The 22,816-nt window shown below is 38.2% G+C and overlaps 1 protein-coding gene across 1 annotated transcript in view; it reads right to left on the reverse strand.

Annotated features, from left to right (window-relative positions):
* Nucleotides 1-18,172, reverse strand: part of LOC135214815 (protein CASC3-like) — a 44,641-nt gene extending 26,469 nt beyond the window's left edge. Inside the window, 1 exon segment of the mRNA XM_064249194.1 lies at nucleotides 18,015-18,172. Within this exon segment, the coding sequence (XP_064105264.1) occupies nucleotides 18,015-18,122 (108 nt within the window). The 5' untranslated portion in view covers nucleotides 18,123-18,172.
* Between the last annotated feature and the right edge of the window lie 4,644 nt (nucleotides 18,173-22,816).

Raw genomic sequence — 22,816 nt, forward strand, 5'->3', positions numbered from 1 at the left:
TAACCCATAATTCATTAATGATACTGCAACTAAGAAATACGATGCAGTGGGAACATTGTTGTAATTACGGTTTCTATGATATACCACCTTCACCGGTGCTCAAATTGCAACTTACAATGTTATTATTTAAAACAAATAATACACACTTCACTCATTTCATAAAAGCATACAATGTAGTCATTCAAAATAATGAAAAATGAAGCTGTCTGATAGAGCTTTATCTCTATTTGTGGTAATCAATATCAAAACCGTATGTTTATATGAATGTTTGTACGCATGTATGTATAAAAAAAAACTATGGAAATATGAAATTACATTAATCAACTTTCAAGATTTCACAAAAGAAATCTGACGTACACTGAATGGATTAAGTTGCCCGTGTAAATATATATTATAGAGTAAAAGATTATACAACATGCATTCTTTTTACGATTATATACTATATAACCACTGTTTATAAGATACATTATTGGTCGTCAATTGCAAATACGAAAGACAAAACAACATCAGGTGAGAAACGTGAATGTATATGGTTTATATAAGCAGAAAAAAATATAGGTCTGTTTCACTTTCATCACACACTAGTTCTAGCTACCACTCGATTCTCCAAACTGGTTTGGTGGTCACCCTGGACCTGAAGCAATAGTTACTAGACAAGAGAGTGGATATGACCAGACAATTCTATCGAACCAAGTGCAAATGTGCAATGCTTGGGGCCATTCCCTACGACGTCTTCAATGAACGACAGGAAGTCGAGGCAATAATAAATCATTTTCAATCCCAGGACAGAAGTTAATACACGAGGAACTCGAATGAAAAGCTAAGAGTGGTCTGCAACGAAGGCAGACACCAAACACCAGAAAGCCTCTTAATAATGAAGATATATAACACCAGAAAGCTTCTTACTAATCAAGATATAACTGGATTTCCATAACGAGTTTTATAAATATCAGTATCTGGGGCCATATCCTACTTTCTACTTCATGGTCTCCATGGAGAGTAATTGATGTTTCACATATCCATCATAAACCTGCATAGGCCACTGTCATGTTCATTACATGTTCTTGTGTATCCAGTAATGTTGGCGAGTTCATAAACAAATTTACAAGCACAAATTCTTGTTCTTCATTATTCTGCATTTCCCGTTCATTCTCCTTCTATCCTTAGAATTTAATACCACTGAAATACAACAACAGGCAAATTCCACGCTAATTCTATTGTTAAGAGCTAGCTTCTAATTCCAACGTTCTCCTTCCCTACAAATCTATTGCTGTATTTTAGTCGACCAAAATGCGGAGGACAGATCATCACTTCAAAATTAACATAAAAAAAAGAAGAAATCACATAAATCAACCACTACCAACTAATAAGAGAAATGCTAATCAAGTGACGGAGAGACTGAGCTTCTGGCAACCACATCCCTTTGACAGATTGAGACAATTAATTCAAGGCAATGACACCCCAGGATGCCTGCAGCACCTCTCTCCACCCAATGCAGGAAACAAGAGACAAACCATTCCGGTGATTGTGCTAATCCAGGTCTCAATAGGTCTGCTTTCGCGCTACTTGATGATAAATCAGTCGATTAAACTTAATCCATCATCAAAGAGCGTAAACGTAATCGACTCTTACTGTCCAGCTCATATATATACGGCTCAATAACATCAAAATAAGAACGGTTTATGTGACCAAAGTTTGGACATAACTCTTATCCAATCAAAATATGCTATAATATCATCTACACAAGAATGTCTAATTGGCGAAAACCTCGAAAGGATTCTTTTCCAATTTAAAGGGAAATCAAAAAAGAAAATAAGGTACAGGCTGCGATAAGTAAATTCAGAGTTTAGGCAGAATTTGATCCATAATCAATACCTTCTATAAAGTTCAAGTCGTTTCACGTGCTGCAAGAAACGCGGCACCTGCCAACACAATTCGTATTGTATTCTAAAAACAAATAATTAAAGAGTACAAAAGTTAGGGTTAAAAGATTTATGGCGGTCTGTCTTAAAAGCCAAACGGTGGAACCTCCGAGGTAGGTATCTGGAGCATCGAAAGAGAAAGTAAGAGCAAATCGGTACCAACACAAAAAGTCTCTGAGAGAGAAGAGAGGAGAGAGATTTTTTTTTTTTTTCTTTGGAGAGAGAGGAAGAGAGAGAGACGAGAAAGAGAGAGAGAGAGATGGGGTGAGGGGGGGGAGGAGTGGAGGAGAGAGAGAGAGAGATGTGGGGTGGGTGGGGGGGGGGGGGGGGAGGGGGGGGGGGGGATTCTCAAGTACTAACAGTCAATAACAAGACCATATATCAGAGCCAAGGTTAGACAAAAACTAACACTGACCAAACAAGAGAACTGACCAACAACCAATAGGCTACCTCTGATATATCAACCCCTCTGGGTTTCAAGTTCCTTATGTGATACAAAGCGAAGCGTAAATATTTCCAAAAACTAGAAATGAGATATAATATAAATATATAATTTAACAGGCCCATTACAGATTTCCATATACAAAATAGAAATGCATTCTGAACCTACAAGACTCAGGTTACATTACTAATCGGTTTGGTAATTTTCTAAACTGTAGGAGCTAAAATGTACAGCCGAGAATATGCCAAATGAATATCCCATTTCTACAAAAAATCAGGGACCCATGTTTTACATCAGGGACCCATGTTTTACATAACAGCAAAAACGATGTTCGTTTTGCCGGTACTTCAAATTGGTGAAGCACTGCCAAAATTCTAAAACGAAATCCACACAGGGATATAATTAGTAAGTCTTTTAAACCTATTTCACCCCAATAGAATGTTTTAAACCTATTTCAACCAAGTAAAATGTAAGTTCAAATTTGTCCATAACTTCCTAAAAATCCCTTTCGGTTGCTACTAAACCAAATCAATACAGCATCATCATCATCATATAATAATAATAATAATAATAATAATAATAATAATAATAATAATAATAATAATAAAAATAATAATAATAATAATAATAATAATGGTACACCGATGTATAATACCAGTTTTTTACTAATAAATCCTCTTCTAAATAAAATACCACTTTCAGCATTATTCCCAATATGAATATTGCCCAATTCTTGCGAAGTACCGCTGAGCCAGAAAAGCGAGTAATAAGAAAAATAGGAAAGATAATGCATAAGATGAATTATGCCATTTTAATAACCACAGAAATCAAAAGGCACCATTATTTATAAAATAAAAAAAATTAAAGCTGCAAAACTTTTATGCATATTGTATATTTATGCATATACCTAAATATTATAAATGATAAAAACAGTAATAACCGCACAAACCAAAACATGAAGAAGCCTTGAGAAACACAAGGTTACGTCAGCAACTCTTTCAAAGTAGCCATTACATATTGTGTCTAGAAAATGAACGAAAGACTTTCATCTTAATAAAACACGGCCACAAATACTAATAACCTGCTACCGTATAAAACATTGACGAGAAGGAACACATAATTAGCCTGCCTACATACATACAGAGAGAGAGAGAGAGAGAGAGAGAGAGAGAGAGAGAGAGAGAGAGAGAGAGAGAGAGAGAGAGAGAGACTCGTACTATGGGACCCCAAGTGAAAAGTAGGTCATGGGTCACCTGGATTCTTTAGGACTCGATCTCATGGTTAACAAGGAAGGATTCTGCTCGACACGAGTTTTCCTTGGTGGCTGTCTCCTTTACGCTGAACTGAAGTCTAGTTTTATGGGGTGGAATATTTCATTGGTGTCTTGGATGCATTTTACAACAATGAACTGGTCAGGAAAATAATTATTGCCACCCACCCACATACTGAGAGAGAGAGAGAGAGAGAGAGAGAGAGAGAGAGAGAGAAGAGAGAGAGAGAACTTAATTGAGTCCAGTTGGGTATTACTTTAGCTAAGGTTATTCTTATTAACGCACCCGTCCCTTAATCATAAGATACATTGCCAGACATCTTAACTACTGATCACTCAACTCACTCACTCTCTCTCTCTCTCTCTCATTTTTACATGTAACATTTACACCCTTCAAACCGCATGTAATTCTTCAATTAATGAACCCCAACACCACGACCCACTTTTCAAAACTGAGAGAGAGAGAGAGAGAGAGAGAGAGAGAGAGAGAGAGAGAGAGAGAGAGAGAGAGAGAGAGAGAGAGAGAGAGAGAGAGAGAAACTTTTAATGTCTGTTATTATAAGTCCGAGTTACACCATCTGACCTTGAGCTCTCTAATTCTCTAAACGTCTCATACGAATCATTTAGCCCTCAAGGCCTGTGAAGTGAAAACGAGGGAAAAAAATACAGAAATAATCTTCCAAACGAGCACGAATTATTCCTATAAGACCTTGGCACCACTGAACAAGAAACTATTACGATTCTTTCAACTACTTTATCTAAAAAATGGGAACAACTTTTAAAAAGAGGGTAAATATGACAACTAAGGTTCTAATGAGAGGCATTTTACATAATATCAAGAAACATATCAGGGAAGTTGCTGTTCTCATGAAATCGATCGGCTCTGATATCACGAAACAGACTGGCTGGAATTGATCGTTCCTGGAAACCAGATCGAGGGAGTTTCGCGTGCTGGAATCAATTTTGCAAAACGGCCAGCGTCCCCTGCTGTAGATAAATCCTGCACGTGATTGGTCACGCAAATTAACAGAGCGGTCGTGGTTTGAAAACAAACACACGCACACACACATACGTTTTGTGTGTGTGTGTGTGTGTGTGTGTGTGTGTGTAGCACACGAAAACCTTGAAATTAACAAGCCATCCGGGACAAGAAAGTCAGGCAGACCTGATTAATGACCGGGTCTACACATTATCGATAAAATGGTTCCTCCGAGATGTCGGTCAGGGCGAACTTGATCCACTGAGAACCTCAAAGATCATGACTTCAGATATCACAGAAAAAAAAGTCTTGATATTTTATGTTTGTTTGAACATTTCTTGTATGCTGCAAAAAAATCATAATAAATAAATTCTACTATATAATTACAGGTATGATGATTTCTTGTATGGATGTATGTAAATGACATCACCATACGAGAGAGAGAGAGAGAGAGAGAGAGAGAGAGAGAGAGAGAGAGAGAGAGAGAGAGAGAGAGAGAGTGGTAAGCTCTCGCATGACCGCGCGCACGCAAACCCAGCCAAAGCAGAAGTCACGATGAGTCACCTTATTTTGTAGAGTTATTATGACGAGACCAGATGTCGAACCCCATAGTTAAATGCGCAAATAATTATCAGACCACTCACGATGGAAGTGACTCGTGCCTGCCGCATGTCGTGCACGTCGTGTGGAGCCTTCCGTGCGACCGTGCAAAGTGGCCTGATGGATTCTTCGATAAGACGCACGAAAAGATAATGCCTATAACCTGGAATCGATCGCAAAAATAAAAAAAGGGGGGGAGGGGGATGCCGGATTTTCTGAGAACGTTCCTAAATCGCCAGATAAGGAAGCTCTTTCGAGACACTGCTGTTGATGCAAATTGTTGTCAACGTCTTTTACGTAAAAGGTCAACAACGATGGATAAAGGTCACGTCCCCATTTCCACAGACAAACATCGTAACACAATGTCATTATTCGTGAACACAATGTGAAGTGTAATTGGACATAACTTATACGATTCCCAGGCCTTCAGGTCTGCTTGACGTCTCCTAAGGCATCAAGCACTTACAAAACGAAGAAATAATGCGTGACTATCAAGCTTACATTACAACGCACATTATTCAATCAGTATAAATTAGCACCCCCTCCCCCCCATTTTGGTGAATGTAAAAGCTTACTGACGTCGAGACTTGAGAATTCTTGTCATTTGACCAATCCCTTAAACATGGACAGACAACTTTCCCTTTAAAGCTCATTATTGTGGCAAACTTAAACAATAAAACAAAAGATACTATACCAACAAGCTACACCTCTAAACGACTACTAAGCATGCAAAATAGAAAACAACACATCTGCAGCATATGCAGTCTCATTAGTCCAATTTGTCAACAATAAGTACTCTCAACCGCGACTAAACCTACACCAAGTGGACGGACATCCAGAGCAACTTTCATTTTTTTTTATATAGACTTGTAGATGACTGGACATTTGTGTATTTGAGTCCTTGCGCCAGATTTCGGAGCCCTTTCAAAATCTTTGGCGCAACTGGGGCTTCTTCAACAGAGAAAGAGCGCGCTCTCCCACGCACACACGCAAACGTACACACACACACACGCGCGCACACACACACACTTTAAAACAAATTCACTCTCCTCCTCAATGCACAGCTACAATGTATTTCAATAACCGTAGTTTCATTTTTTAAACATCTCTTTATCACACAGGCTAAGTGACATTGTCGTGGTCGTCACACACAAAAAGTCCCCATCATTCTCTCTCTATAATTGTATTCGTCCACAAGACATCCCAAATTCGATATCCATCACTCTTGACATAACGAAACTCGCGACCTTTGATCGCTGTTCGCTAAGCGAGGGCGAATTAAATGCCTATTAACCGATCCCATTGAGAAGAGTCTAAAGAGGCACTGCAGGAGTGCCCCTCACTACCTGTGCATGGAGAGCAATATTCTGCTGTTGGGCTGCTTCCACCGGCACAGCACTCACGGGTGCCTGCACGTCGGGCACTGCAGCCACAACCATCTTTACGGCAACTGTTCACTGTTTAATCCCTAATGAGAAATAGTCATTCAAGGGACGTGGCAATATTACAGAAAGCACGTCGGATTCGCGGGCCACAGCTTTGATCCAGCCGGTCTTTCCTCCGTCACTTTCACACGCACACTGGAGTCTCGCGGCAAGGTTGCGAGTTCTCCCGAAGACCTTGCCTCACCAAGGGCGTGTGTTTTTCGCGCTAGGGCTCGATTTCACCTACTCTCCGAGCCGAAAAGGATGGCAATCCACCAGTGATTAATTCGAGTCAATAGGAACACAGAATCAACGACTGCCTAGAGAGCACAGGCCGCCAACCAACACAAAACACCGCCGGACTTGATGTCACTCTTAATATTGCGGCAACTGGCAGCTCGCTGTGGCATCCCAGCTGATCTACTTTCACCGAGCAAGATTTCCTCAGGCCAATCTCCTCCCTCGCTCCCTTACAGAGCACCCTTCCCCTCCTTCCATCACACCTACCGTCCCCTTTGCATGCTTGTTCCTCGCTTGTAGTATCTGAAATGCAGAACAAACAAAAAAGAAGACCTACCAATGACAACACCAACCCACTGCTGTCTTACAAGGTAATAGGTTTCTTTTGCGATTAAAAGAGGTTCATTGACGCCCGGGCCCCGTAAAATGTTCAACAAATACAGCACAGGTGATCTCACTTCTTTTCCTTAATTCTCTCAAAAACAATAGCAATAAATACAGACACATACGATGTTACAGGAGAACGTAACATTTCAACAACTAAAAGATCGGCTTTTACTTTTTTTTTTTTCTTTAGCCTGAACCAGAGAAACCACACCCAACTGTGTAACCAAACGAGGAAGCCTTGGTCCTATGTAGTGTTTTAACTCTGCATAAACTGCGTTATACTGAAAAACATCAACGAAAGATTGAAGCTTGCTCTACTTGGGCAAAGCAAGCGCTTAGATAACAGAGAGAGAGAGAGAGAGAGAGCTTCCACCTTAGAAAGACCCTGCAATAATTTGAGAACATTCTTAAAAATATTGTAAATTATATAATAAACTTGGCATTATGATAATCAGTTACAATTCGGCAAACTTACAAAAACATGATGCTAAGGCAAAACTGAATCACAGTAAGGAGTACCCTTTCTCTCGAGGTAAACTGTAATCGTGGTTTTTAAGCTATTCATCTCCAATTTTCTCAATAAACAAAAAGTCCGACTATATATCAATGCAAACCTACACAATGCATCATCAATGGAGTTTTCGGAAAATTTCTTGTGTAAAATATAGTAAATACAGTCTGTGTAGTGGGGAGGGGGGATAAGCTAATAGATAATTATACTCTATCCTTTGCTATACTTGACCTAACTGAAAAACCACTGCCAGCAGTCGTACAGTGGTAAAAACAAATGTACGGCCTTGCATAGAGAGAGAGAGAGAGAGAGAGAGAGAGAGAGAGAGAGAGAGAGAGAGAGAGAGAGAGAGAGAGAGACTAATTATACTCTAGTGACAACAAAATAAATATTAATGGGCTGTGAAAGCAACCTGTTCCGTGTCAATAATTGATATCAATACAAACTTCATACAAATGTTTCATATGAAACTTTGCTTAATGTTTAGTAAAACAAACTAAATACCTTAGCAAAACCCTTCTATTTATGTATCTCCTTGGCAGACGGTTTGGAACAATATCAAAATGTACAGTTGTGATTTCAGGGAGGTGTGGCCCACTCATCAAAGAGCAGACAGGGTCATACCCCGTCTACCTCAGCAACCTCTTGTCAGTATGCTGCACTGTCGAATTACAAGGAACTCAAATGTTGTTCATGCATTCTACATAAAACAAATAATGCCTTCCTTAACTTGGGTTTATTTTGCCATACTGCAAACTGCAGCTTTACTGAAGCCAAATACTTATTTGAGGTAGGAAGGAACTGACATACAAAAAGACCACTCCGTTTTAGTAAGATGCTATCAGGAATGATGAACTACGTATCCAACTTAGTCGAGGTTGTAATACTGTACAAAGTCCGTGATTTAATGCCACTTAGTGGTCAACCTGGAATGTAACAGGTTTGGTAATGTATGTCTACCAGTGAATACCTGATAAGATTGCTGGGCCACAGTGTATGTTACGAAAGGAATGAGAACCGGTGAAATAAATGCAGGATTCGAAACTGACTTTCCTACCACCTCTGAACAACATATAAAAAATGTATTAATGTACAGACTAACACCTTACCACCTGCTACTGCTGCCTCCTCCACAACGTTAACCAGCCTGGTTGCAATTTTTATTAGATAACCTGCCTTTAGTGCCTCTTCAACATGCTCCTATGTAGCCATAAAAGTTAGAAGATATTCAGCTCATCAACTTAACACAGATCAGCATCACCTGAATGCCCGCTTCTGTGGTACTTCAAGCAGAGGTGCAAGCACTAACCAAGGCATTCTTATATGGAGGTTAGCCAAGGACCAAGATCACCTCGGTACAACTTGCTCCAAGTATCCTAGACATACCTCATCCAGCTGGGTCTGCTCATTAGGCACATATGGTGATCATGATTTCAGCCACATCTTAAAATCACTCAGAACTGAACTTCATATCACTCTTCAACTGTTATTGTTTATCCCGAGAAAGAAAAAAAAAAAAAAAAAAAAAGCTGCGCATATTGGCAACTATATATACATAATAGTTGCAGTAGGTAAATTCCATCTCCTTATTTAAGTAACGTTCCCCTCTCTCCCCTTAAGCATACGCATCCAGAACTAGTCATTACAAGAGCGGTGGTTTGGTGGTCCACAGTGACTAAGATCTTGGGTTCCTGTGATTCCAGAAGGGAAAAAGAGGTCACTGATTAACTATGAATAAGAAGTGTTCCCCATGTCTTATACCACCCAGTTCAATCCTCTCCAACTAAGTTTTCACTTGGTCAGGTTTTCTAGTTAGGACAAAGAGATAACCCAAGTCATGCTGGAAGAGGCTTCTTCCTCTGATGAGATGACAGAGTACAAGACAGCTTCTAACAAGATTAAGGACATGTAACTCTAGGTTCAGGGAATTCCCAAAGGTCCCCTGACAGAAATTAAGCCAAGCAAATCCAATAAGCTTGGACACATTCTTAGCTGATAGGAACAAATCCATAAGCCAATACTGCTACCCTGGAAAGATCTGTCATCAGGCTACAAGGGCCTCATGTACAAGTTGCTGTAGGTACCTTATGGATGATATCAGCTTCATTAGGGATGGGGATAAGGTCCCTGTGCCAGTATCAAGCAGAACAAAAGAAATGCCTACAGATATGAAGGTACTCTCACCATACATAAACATGTACATACTCCATTGCTCCCCAACACTTGACTGGAGTTCCTAAATATCAAAAGAAAAGAAGGTACTTATAAGATTCAAGAAAAGACACAGCCCACTAATAGGAGTGGTGTCAAACCTCTGCAGTCCTCATATAGAACTCAACATCTTTCAAATAATGCAACACAAAAACAGAACTGTATATCCCTTGTAAGAAATTCCATAACATCCTTGCTTGTAAGAAGCAACTGCTGTAGCCATCTTACTGTCTGCAACGAAGGACATCATCGCAGATCATATTACAGAAGGCGATTCCAATGGTATTTCAAACATGTCCAAATTCCAGGCTAAATTATGACTTGGATTCCTGAGCTTTTCAATCTCAAAGGTTCTGATAGCTTCCTACAGGTCCTCACCTACAAACCATAGTACTGAAGCTAAAATAGAATCGCACAATTTTTGCTTGCAGCCATCAGATACCTGGAATATCTGAGAACATGAAAAATTTGATATCTACGTAGAGTGGTACAGGTTAATATTCCTCGGGAACTGCATCAGGATCAACAATAGCCCAACTGGTGCTAGTATAATTCTTTAGTGGAGGTCCTTCCTAGATGATTCTGTGAAGGATCTCGCTCAAAGGAGACAGTTGACAGCCTCCAAGCAACTACATTAATTGAAACATGAGGGACTTTTGATGGAACTGCCAAATGTGGGGTTGTTTTAGTGATCTGCTCTAGGAGGTAGACAAGGAGTATTTACCATTGAGAGGAGGGAGGTCTGGATACCATTCTCGTCTTGGCCACCTAGGCACAATGAAAATCATGTGTGAATTCACATTTCTTCGTTTGTTGAAAACTTTCCGACTTAAGCATACAGGGGAAAGCATACAAGTCCACTCTAACTGGAGTGTCTACATCCCACACCTGTGAATTATGGTACAGTGGGAGTTTGCAGTTCAGGCTTGTGGCATAGAGATCTAGAATTGGAGTCCCCCAAGTCCTCAAAGCATTTCGTAATGTCTAGGTTAAAGGGAAACTTTGATAAAACTAGGTCATTCCAACTCAAAAGGTCAGTCAATGCATTCAGGAGCTTGCCTGGTACATATTAGGGAATTAAAAGAAATACTTGTGACCTCTGCCCAACTTGCAGCTCCCTTATTAGAGTAAAAAGGCTCTCTGACTGGCTGCATTCCTGATGCCTGATGTAGAAGACGGCTGTTACGTTGTTTGAGTAAATGGCTGCTGTCTTGTTGAGGGTACTTTCTAACTGCTGAAAGCCCTTCCAAATCAACAAAAACCAAAAATGAACAATAAGTAGCAAACTTTCCTAGAGTGACTACAACCCACCATCTCATGGTTCGCTAGCAAGCGGCCCCTCCCCCAAAAATAATTACTACATATTACAGAAGCACAAGAATAGAACGAGAGTTCTGGGTTCCTGATTCCATGGAGGTTCCTTCCAGCAGTCAAAGACAGTGACTCCACCATAAAAGGGTCTCTGTATAGTCCAACAGCCCAGGAATACGTAGTGTGAATCCAAAATGATTCTCCTGTATCACATCTTTAGATAAAACTGTAAGGGGTCTGACGAAGCCCTACTACAAATTTTTTCAAAGAGGACATGTGCCCTAAAACAGTGAGCCACCTCTCAGCTGCTTTAATAAAAATTTGTTGACAATTAAGAGCTGTAGACTTATGTCACCACTGGAGAAGTCTGAAAACCCTGGATTATGAAAATATGATGGGATGTGAATCAGAGACAGGGACAAGGGCAAAGGAGACTGGAAGGGAATTGGATACCTGTCCCTCAATACCTTCACCAAATAGTGCCCTGCTTCAGGCTGATTCCAAACATGCCAAAAGTGGCATCAATTGGGATTTTTTTTCCAAAATCTCTGAGTTCAGAAGACCTTCAAATGTAAAACCAAAAATGATAGCAGCTTTTTACTGTTCAGACACCAATTTGATAATAAAAGAGCAAAGGTGCTCATACTACTTAACTACCACATTAGCTAACATACAAGGTTTAGCAACTTCCCAAGTAGGGAAAATAATCTAAATCCTTGATCTGGGACAAGATCTAACACGGAAGAGATCCAGTCACATAAGAAGCCACCCTTTGTCTCCTCAAATAATGAGGCAGGATAAGAGAAGGACTCTTAGAAGTCACTTTTGGGCCAAAAGTCTCAACAATGTTATAAAAGCCTCTTGAATGCAATAGGGGTCTTACGTTCTTCAGTGTCAGAATTTAATTTCCTAGGAAAGAGACCAATCATGACTAAGCAAAGAGCAGAAGGGATCTTGGGTTTCAAGTCTCGAGCAATTACACAGTTCAGCAAATTATTATAAATCTCTTTTCTACAGGGGCATTTACACAGTCAAATGGTTTGTCCAACCCAGTTTGCCCAACAAGTGTTTGAAGTGAAATTTGACTGTGTGAAAGGGGTATTTGGTTGGCAAATGCTGTTGAAAAACGGTTTGAAAGAAGTTCAGCTTGGCCTAACTTTGGTGGGCAGGGCTAAATTTTCCAAAAACACTTTGCTTGTCTGAACAATTGGCAAACATCAAATTTCAGTAGCTATTCAGATCTTGGCTTGGAAATACCATCTACTATATTCAAGTAAGCATATTGAGGAAGATGAAGAGGAATGAGGAGGAAGTTTTATTGGAATTTATTCTCAAATAAAACACATAGAGCTTTATGTTAAGCTGAATCTAAAGAATACGTATGCCAATGATATACTATCTAGTAACACGAGGTTATCTGCTCTTCAGGAAATACTGATGGAATTTGAAACTAGTTGCTCACGTTATGAAGAAAATAAACTACCTCCAGACTGCTTTCAGGAAAGAATATAAAAAACTCGAAAACTCAAAGCAATCAGGGAGTTTGGCTGATGACGTCTATACTCCTCTGTGGTATTTTTATATTGATGCTTGTTTTGGATCAAGACTTTCCATGAGAGAGCTCTTTCAATCTGGAGGTATAACTGTTGCTAAAAAATGCAAAGAAATGCAGAGGTACTCAACATCTCACAAGGAGGAATGGGCTTTCTCATGTTTGTGTCCTGGTGCTTAATAAAAGGAGTGACAAGCCTCAGCAGATCTAAATATGCTGTCTCGTCCATTCGCACATAATTACACCAGTCCTTTGGCTGTCATTTTTTTTTCAACAAGCATGTGTGCATGAGAAATTTGGTCTCTTTAACAACCAATCTTATGCCCACTTAGATCTTTTTTCTTTTTCCTTAGTGCCGCCACTCAACCAACAGCAATGAATGTCTTGATCCAGAGGCATCTTTGCTTCTCAACTGCACAACTTGCACTGAGGTTGGATGTATGTCAATTTGGTTTGACTGTGTGACACCTCTTCCAATCAATACATTGTCAAAGAACTTGGTCAAATGGATTAGACAAACTGCTTGAATGTATAAATGTGCCTTACATCTGAGTTTTTGTCAGGTTCATGTTTCTATAACAGGAGACAGGTGACAGGTGCAAGTCTGGTAGGCAACTCGTGGTGTAGGAGGTAATTCCAGCATGACAATGACAAACAGCTAGTCTGGAGGAGAACCATGATCAAGTGTAGACTGATTACACTCAAGAGGTAGCAGCACCACTTCAGCAAAGTCCTTATTAATTAATGGAAATGGATGTAAACACTTAGAATTCTGATTATGTTGCACATGTCAGGAATGACATTTTAAAGTCGGAGGTTGGAGAGAATTCCCACCATAAGACAACTTGACAGAAGCTTGCCAATTGCAATACTGATCAATACATTTGTACCATCAAGAAGGCGATTGGGAAAACAAGAGGGATGAGACTGAATGCCATCAAGAATGAACACACTCACGAGAAAGGGAGCATGAATGCCACAGAAGTAACCTACTGCACAAAAGAATGACGAAACAGCATAGGCTGCTGCTGTCCCAGGAAGTGGCAGCTAGGGAAAGGCTCCTGACAGATGAATGCAAGAGCTGAACAGAGTCACAATACTGTACCTGAAATATTGGGAACTGCGTTCTAGATAACTATGTGAAAATGGTGATTGGTCCATTGCAAAAAAGGCTTACTTAAGACTATTCTTAATCCTACTGAATCTATCGTTCAGCAAACAATGGGCAGTCACAAAAAATCCTTCACACTGGAATGGCAATATGAAGGAGTCACTGGGTACAAAATCTTTAGATATACTGCCTTTATTCCCTAGATGAAGGGTGCTCAAAAGATATCTCAGAGGAATGGCTAAAGAAGAGTGGGAACACTATCACCATTTCTCCAGGAGGGAAAAAGCGCACAAACTGGCACACACTGGGGAAGGGTTTACTGGTAACAGCTAAACCTAACAGTTTTTCAATCAAACTTTCAAATTCACAAAACTATAATTCTAAGAATGAAATCCTATTATAAGAATCCTGAACTTTACAAAGAGATTTGAGGGGAAGAGATTACAGTTGAGGAATGGGAGGTGGGGGAAGAAAAGCAGGAGTGCGAGGCCCATTGGGGAAGAAAAGACTAAGAAATAACTTTTACACTGACCTTATGGTGAACAGAAACTGTAAGTCTCTAGATTATGTCCTCTTCCTACTCCTATTAATCTTATTCTTTTCTCTTCTTTCATGGTTTGACCTCCCTGGATCAGTCCATGCACTGTTCACAATAATCCTCAAATTTACATTCTTTACCCTTACAAAAATGGAAACGTTGTGGTCACTGACTGGACTAGCATGAAGTTCATTATTGCAGCATCTAACCTTCCTTAATTTTGTAAGTCCTAATCAAGATGGAGAAACAGAAAGCATTCTTAAAAAAAAAAGGAAATAAAAATCAAGGTGCAATACCATAAACAACTGGAACAATTGCAACCAAAAGTTCAGACACCATAAATCTGACCTTCACAGGACAATTAGTAACAGGAACTGAGTAAGAAACAATTGATGTTCAAACCCTGAGCCAACTGGTGGAAGACAGGTAGATCGACAAACCTGATTGGTCAGCCAAGACATTCTTCTTCAGACTATTTTTCTCACTGGCGCAGAAATGGAGGCATTCGTGATAGAGAGAAGTTAATTTTATGGGGAAAAAAGTAATTTCAAATATATGAAATAACCTATGGTATTTGATAGTTTTCTATGTGATTTTCACAACCTTCACAGGTAACTTTCGTATCTGGATGTTTCAGTTTTGGAATGGTCTATAACTTAAGTAGGCAGTAATATGAAATAGATATACGGACATAGTTTGAATAAATATAACTTTCATTTCTGTGGGCAGTGGTTGATTACAAACCCTTAAGTCTTGGTCAGGTCAAGTGGGGGCATCATTCAAATGACCAGGCAATCATTCTTTTGCAACCAAGGTTAGGTTATGTTGGGCTATATCCCCGTACTTTGCCTCTTAATTTATTCTAGGCCAAGTTAGCCTGCCCTTGAGGGTAGTATTATGTAGAACATCAGCAGGTTGCTTTTTTTTTTTTTTTTGCATGTACTCATGAGCTGGAATTTTCCAAACTCTGTCATTGATGTGAACAGTAGCCACACACCAATCTATCCTTAATTCTTTTCAAGCATGTTAGATGGCTTGTCAATCACCTGAACTGTAGGCTGCAGAATTTTCAAATCAAACCAATCTCATCCACAGGTTAACAAGAGTCATACACCAAGCCATAACTTTAGCCAGTAGAAATCAATTCTATGATATGCCCAGAAGACGTGTTTACACTCATCCATTCTGATTTCTGTGAGTGGTTCTGCAATGGACAACAATGCAATGTACAACAATGCAATGTTTCTTATGAACATTCTAGCCCAATCAATAGCCCCAAGTTTGATTATGCATCATTTTTCTCCCAGACTGATAATAAACTGTGAAAGTTGGCATATTAAAATGGCTTCTTATGCTATTGACTGGTGGGTGCAATGCATACCTACAACAATGGCAGCATGTATAACCTGTATGACTTACAACAGTAAACCTGTGTATTTTAAACAGGGTGAATTTAAACACAAACTGAATAAGACAAATGTTTGTTTCTTCTCATGTTAATAGGTAATATTAAGGAAGGAATGTGTGGTCCAGATACTTTTTACACATTCACAAGCTATCACAAATGCAAGTCAGTTTAGTCTAAGTTTCTACTTGTATGTCACTGAACCAAGTTTCATTGTCGTTAGATATGAAACACATATCAAATATATCACAGCATTTCATTATAAATACTGATTTACGAATAGCAGTGCTGCTGATAATACTTTTTGTGGAATGATGATACTAACCTGTATCATCCAGCAAAAATGCACTTTTCACTACGTTTCTACTTCAAAATTAGGCTAGCATCAAAACTATTGTAGAGTTAAGCTAATTTCGTTCACTAAGCCACCCACAGCCATCCTTCTACAAACATATCATCCTTGCTGTATCTTGGTTCCTTAAAAGTTTTTGGATGATTTTTATTATTGACTAGAATAAGCTATAAACTTATTTGACTGACTGGATTGTGATTCACAAGTACTACTTCCTATCTTCCTAGCTTGTAAATTAGATAATTATAAGGAAGGCTTCTGCACTGACATATTGTGAATGAAAGTTTTAGACTGAAAAATATACAAAACAATGTATATATGATGTAGTACTGGTGAGATAATTTGAGAAACTTACCAAATTAACATAAATTTACTCTTTTATGTTTTAATGTTAATGCACAAGGGGGCTGGTCCTAAACCTGGCATCCCCCTGAGCTTTTCAGTATAAAAACTTAAAAAAAAAACAAGATGCTAAACTTCTAACAATATTTCAATTTATGAATAAAATGTCATTAACATGCAATACCCAATCGCTTTGCAGAGCTCGCCCTTAGAATTACTGTGCAATATATCTTACTTTGGTTTTCATACATCCAAAAACACATGGTCCCAAAGAAGTCACCTAAATTTGTTGGATAAGCCAATGCTATATATGAAATTAGGGCTAAGTGATGCTTAATAAGCATGGTCTTTGTTGTAAAAAAAATGTGTGCACCATTTTATCAAGACTAAAATCTGCCGCGGTTCTGCAACTGAAGTCAGAAAGAAGAAAGTGGGCAGCAAAATGCAATGGTTCTTTCTCATATGCACTGCCTTTATGTGTGTTTTTCAAGTCTGCCTTTGACAGAATCCAGGGAACCTCTGGAATATTTCATTTTATTGTGTATTTTATGCTAGATCGATTACGTTAAAAGATTGATTGTGCAATGTATGAGTAGCAAAAATGCCTAAGTCATCACGGCATAGGTGAATTGGCAGGTGCAAAGATGTTTCGCCCTTCCCTTCCAGACCATACTAGAGGTAAGACGCGATTTATATAGTTTCAGTGCTTCCGGCTAAATCATTGCTACTATGTGTTGTAACTAATTGGATTGGGGGTTAAAGTTCATTATGTCAAGCTTACCAAATGTGTCGTTGTGATAAGAGTTCATATGAGTATGCTAATTCCCTGACTTGTGTCGTTATTTACTGAAGGCCTGATGTGTTCTTGTTTCATTTAATCAATTGTTATAAGGGTAGAATCATGAGACATAGATTTATTTCTGTAATATAAAGTTAAAATTTTGCTGATCACGTTCCCTTATCCTTCGTGAAGGGCTGCCTACTGAGCCCTAGGCTAGACCATCTTACCGATAGCATCCAGCACACCGATAACTAACCTGTTACAAGTTTATTTCGCAACAGCCTTATTACAATACACAAAATTTCACTCAGAATTACTAGGATAGTCTATTATTTGTTACCCAACCACAGCCCACCATTGGCGAGTTAGCTACCACAAAGCCACAGCTTATCCTACAACAGTACAGTTGATGATCCTTTCAAAATGTATGGACCCAGAAATAACCAATTTTTCAGAAATGCCGCAAACCAGAAAATCTTCGTCGAAGGTCCCGTAATCGACGAATGAAGCACAAATCACTAGAAACCTTCCATCAATGTACCACCGGCCCCGCCTTTCCTACGTTCTTCAACAGGCTGGTAACACGTTATACCGGGGTCTATTCGGAGAGTAACTTAACGTAAGGAATCTACTTACCGCAAGAGACTTTCGCTGACCAGGAAGACGCTCCTCGTCTGAATCATCGGATAATTCCTCCGAATCTTCCCCACTTTGTACCTTTCTTCTCCGTCTTCTCTCCGCCATGTTTACAACGACTTGATCTATGTTGACATCCTCAAGAATAGAGAGAGCGCAGACAGATGGACCCGTTTTCCTTGTGTAATTTGTGAAGGTTTAGAGCAATGGAATCTGGGAAAGATTTATGATAAATTTACTTGAAATCATAACATTAAACTTTAAACATCTAAAAAAAATTATTCCCTTTTTCTCGTTTATGTTACTTTTTAACCATTGTTTCATAAACATATCCCACATTCTCGCTGAATCTTACGTCTGACCAGTGGGAAGTCTCAGCAATCCCTATTACTTCTTACAATATTATGGAATAAAATAATATAACTTAGCATCTCTGTACTTTTATAGAACTCTAAATATCACATTTAAAGAAAATATACGTTAGATCTAAGTAATTTTGAAGACGAGGTCTGGTTGAACTGAAAAACATATCATACGATACATCTATCGTAAACTCAAAAGACTACCGCACACTTACATTCTTGGAAGGATTGATTCACTGTGTTCCAATTTAGAACAACGTCAGTCTAACTCTACCAGTCTGAAAAATATACCCGATATCTATAATTGAACATTTGAAACTCGCCTGGCTATGGAATGTACTACTAGGTATGAAACAAAGCTCATGAACTTCCTTTAAAGGGGCCATTGTAAGGGTTGCACTGTAGTTACTATTTGTAAACATTATCCGTCTCGCCATGTTTACGGCAGTACTACCTAAAATATGAGGACGGATAGAGTACAGACAAGTACAGACTGCGCAGTTTAGCGATACTTATATCAACAGAAAGCAAGAAAATTATATAAAGAGAATGTATCAAATATTGCCCTTTATTTTTTAGATAGCAATCGTGGGTCTTACTCTTAGCTAATATTACGCAATGTGTCTGGCTGTATCTTGGTAGTTATGCATTATGCATAACAAGACCTTTGGTATACGTAACTATGTATTGCTATAATTATCGAAAATCTGAACCATATTCCATTATATCCTAGACCAAAACACTTATTTGTTCCAGGGCAATGATAAATAAGCAACGGGTAATTGATATTCGTATAATTAAGGTTCGCTATCATTCATGACAAAATCAGTTAGATGGGGTGATCTTACATTAGGGGAACACCCTCCGTTCTGCAAAAGGAATACTGTGTTTCTGAGTTAAATGAAAAGGGTAAAGTTAAAGTTATGTAGAGGCTTTGCGAGTAACTAAAATCTCGCACTATGCTACGTAGTTCTATGCCGATATATATATATATATATATATATATATATATATATATATATATATATATATATATATATATATACGTATATATATTATATGTGTGTGTATACATTTCTCATTATCACCATCATCATTGTCATCACTGTTTATTTGTGGAGGTTCTATCAGCTTCCTTATATTTTATCAGGCGATTGCTATTTTGTAGTTTATAATTTTGAATAATTATCCCTTAAAGTTCATAGAAGTTTTTGGAATTGTTTGGGTGTCGTCTCCAATGGCTAATATCTTCGGATGCGCTTTTAAAAAGAGGTATAATAGTCTTATGATTTACCTATAGGATAACGTAGACCTTGATCAGATCAAATCATTAGTAAAATTAATATCTCGGTGCTGCAGTTCTTAAGTTATGAGGCAACTAACGTCCACTGATTGGAAGAATTATGTAGTACTACCTTCCCTCCAGCAACAAAATGTGAGCTATTGTATTATTTCTACATACTAATTAAAAGTAAAGTTAGTACTCCTGAAAAAATTTAAAATTTTAAAAGCAGTGTTTTATTATTTTATTGCATTTGAAACATGGTTGGTCATTCTGTACTTTTCTCAAAGACGCAATAAGAGATTGTGCGTATTTCTTAAGAGCAGCGTACCATTGCATTTCTTAAAAGCAGAATCTTTAAAGCATGGTTAGTACATTTGTACTTTTCTTTGAAAATAAGTAAGGTTAGTTTTTCTAATTATTTCTTAAAAGGAGGGTTAGTATTTCCACGCATTTCTTAAGAGCATGCTTGCCATGACTATGCATTTCCTAAAGTTGGATTATTATCTCTGCGTATTTTAATGGTATGTTAAGTATTTCTACTTATATCTTAAAAGCAACGTACACATTGCTTGAAAAATTCCAGCACACAAAGATATCTAATAAAAAAAAAAAAATCCTATTCCCAATTAGGTCATGCTCACATCACCGCCTTTTTCTAAGGGTGAAGCATTAGCCGATGTTTTAGCCAACTTAATTTATGAAGAAACGGAAACAGAAAGAAAGTTGGATGAAGCTACAAACGCAGTAGGTAAACACAGCTAGTTAAATTTTCTACCATCTTCAATGTATGAACGAACATCCAGTAAACTTGAGAGAGAGAGAGAGAGAGAGAGAGAGAGAGAGAGAGAGAGAGAGAGAGAGAGAGAGAGAGAGAGAGAGAGAAATCCATATCAGAATTAGTTTAACTTTAATCACCGGCCGATGTATTCGCAGTTATTCGATAGATCAATGCAAGTCTTTGAAACAAACCCGTCAAAAGGGAAAAAAAAGAGAAAAAAAATGAACATTAGCCCTTTCTGAGGGTAATGTCACCAAAAGGCCAAAAAGCCTAATCATTAAGCGCAATAAAGAGTCTGATCCCTATAGGTCACAATAAATTTAGGATAGTGGCACGTGTTCCAAACATCAGCATCGGAAATTCCTTCACATTGATCCTTTTTTTCTGATAAAAAAAAAGGTATATTTGTTTTTTGGTATAGGTATTCAACGGTGTAATGAAACGCTAAGTTGAAATGTCCGAATGACATCCCGATTAAATGACTACTAAAAATATTAAAGAAAGTGAAGATTTGCAACTTTTCCATGCCATAGTAAATTCCTTTACATTTCAGAGCAAGGAAATCTGCGATAAAGATTATGTAAAAATCGTATGCCTGTATTCCCGTGACGGAATAACGCGTAAACTGTAGCTAACGAGCATCGATTTTATATTGCTGTAAGATTTCGTAACGAACATAATTTTCACGTGTACAGGAATTCCTTGTATATTAAAATCACTTTACAATGGACTGTTAGATGATGATAAAATGTTCGTGTCTAGGAAAATATTTCACTAACACGTCAATAAATTAGCTATTGCTATTACCAACCCCGCCAACAAAATAAATTCTAGTAATTCAAGTAAGATCATCGCTTCACTGCGCGATGAGCTTTTAATTTACCAAAACTACTTAACCTCTTACATAATCAATATCCCTCGAAAGCGCAGATGCTCCATCCATGTAATTTACCTTCAGTCCCAGAAAAAATGGTGAATTATTTTATGCTTATAATTTTTCTAAGGTTTTAATCCATCCATTTTGCAAGCATGAATATTCACAAGACATTCCTTCTCTCTGAACATCTGTCGACGTATGAAATACCACACCCTGCTACACACACATATATACACACACACACTGTCTGTATGCAATGCATTCACCTGTATACACAGGACATTCATGCATACCGATGTACTGCATATAATTATAGACAATAACAAATCTGATAGAAGCCCCAGACGCACGTAAATATCAAACAATTCGAGCTGTCTTTTTTCCGTGTCGATAAGAAATAATTAATAATTAACTATCGAGGGTAAATAACATTTTCGGTTAAAAAAGCTATTGTAAAATATATGTACGTTAGCCCTCTACTCATAAAAGCTAAAATTAATCCCCTCTCTCTCTCTCTCTCCGTAATTAGATGTCAAGTTGTAATTAACGAAATACTCATCATATACGATAATTACATAAATCTCCAAGAGTCTAAATATTTGTTTATAATTTTCATTTGGATGATCACGCGGCAATTGCGATCGATCTTGCTTTTTAGTTGCATAATAATGAAACCCTTTGCCAATACTTTTTTTTTTAACCCATCACCTTTAACTACTCTTGTACTGTGGGTCAAGATTTATAGTCCATGATTGTATAAGATCGTCTTATAAAACGGCCCACTTTGTCTCAGGTTTTTCCTGTATTTGACTTTCTTTGCTGAATCGCCAATGATCTCAAATTCAGAAAGGCACACTAGATGGGAAATGAGTGAGTCGATATTTTGCGTTCTCGTGTTATCTGAATTCTTACTCTATATTTCGCCAAGGAGGTGTGCACTGAGTTTGTACCGAGCTTCTAGGTAATGTGCCCATGCGATTCAAAAGTCGCATAAGTTTCTCATTTTAAAATGAAATAGTTTATTATTGCTTATTTCTAATGAAGAAACAAACTGGCATTCATATCTGTTGCGTCATTTGAGAATAGTCCCTCTAGCCTGGAGTTTAACTATCGTTTTTACTTTACTATCAAAACAGTATTACCAACTGTATACGTTTAAAGAAGTACATATAATATAAATAACATAATTTACATTATAATTATTGCTTTCAATGCCCGTGCGACGCAATAAGCCTCTGCACAATCCCGCCCCCTGTGTAATCTATGCTTTCGTATCCGCAAACCTCCACCTTCTGTCTCATATTTTTCTTCCAAATAGACCTGGGTCTTCCAACTCATCTGGTACCCAAAGGATCCAGGGGGATAATAATAAAATTATCCCTATCATAGCCCATATCCGTAGCCATAAATAAGAAATAATCAGTCTAGCGTTCTTTTCCTGTAACAATTGATCATAGTTACAGGGATTTGAGTAATAAGAACATTCTACTTGGCTTCTTT

This window comes from Macrobrachium nipponense, chromosome 46 (assembly GCF_015104395.2).
Source record: "Macrobrachium nipponense isolate FS-2020 chromosome 46, ASM1510439v2, whole genome shotgun sequence".
NCBI lineage: Eukaryota > Metazoa > Arthropoda > Malacostraca > Decapoda > Palaemonidae > Macrobrachium > Macrobrachium nipponense.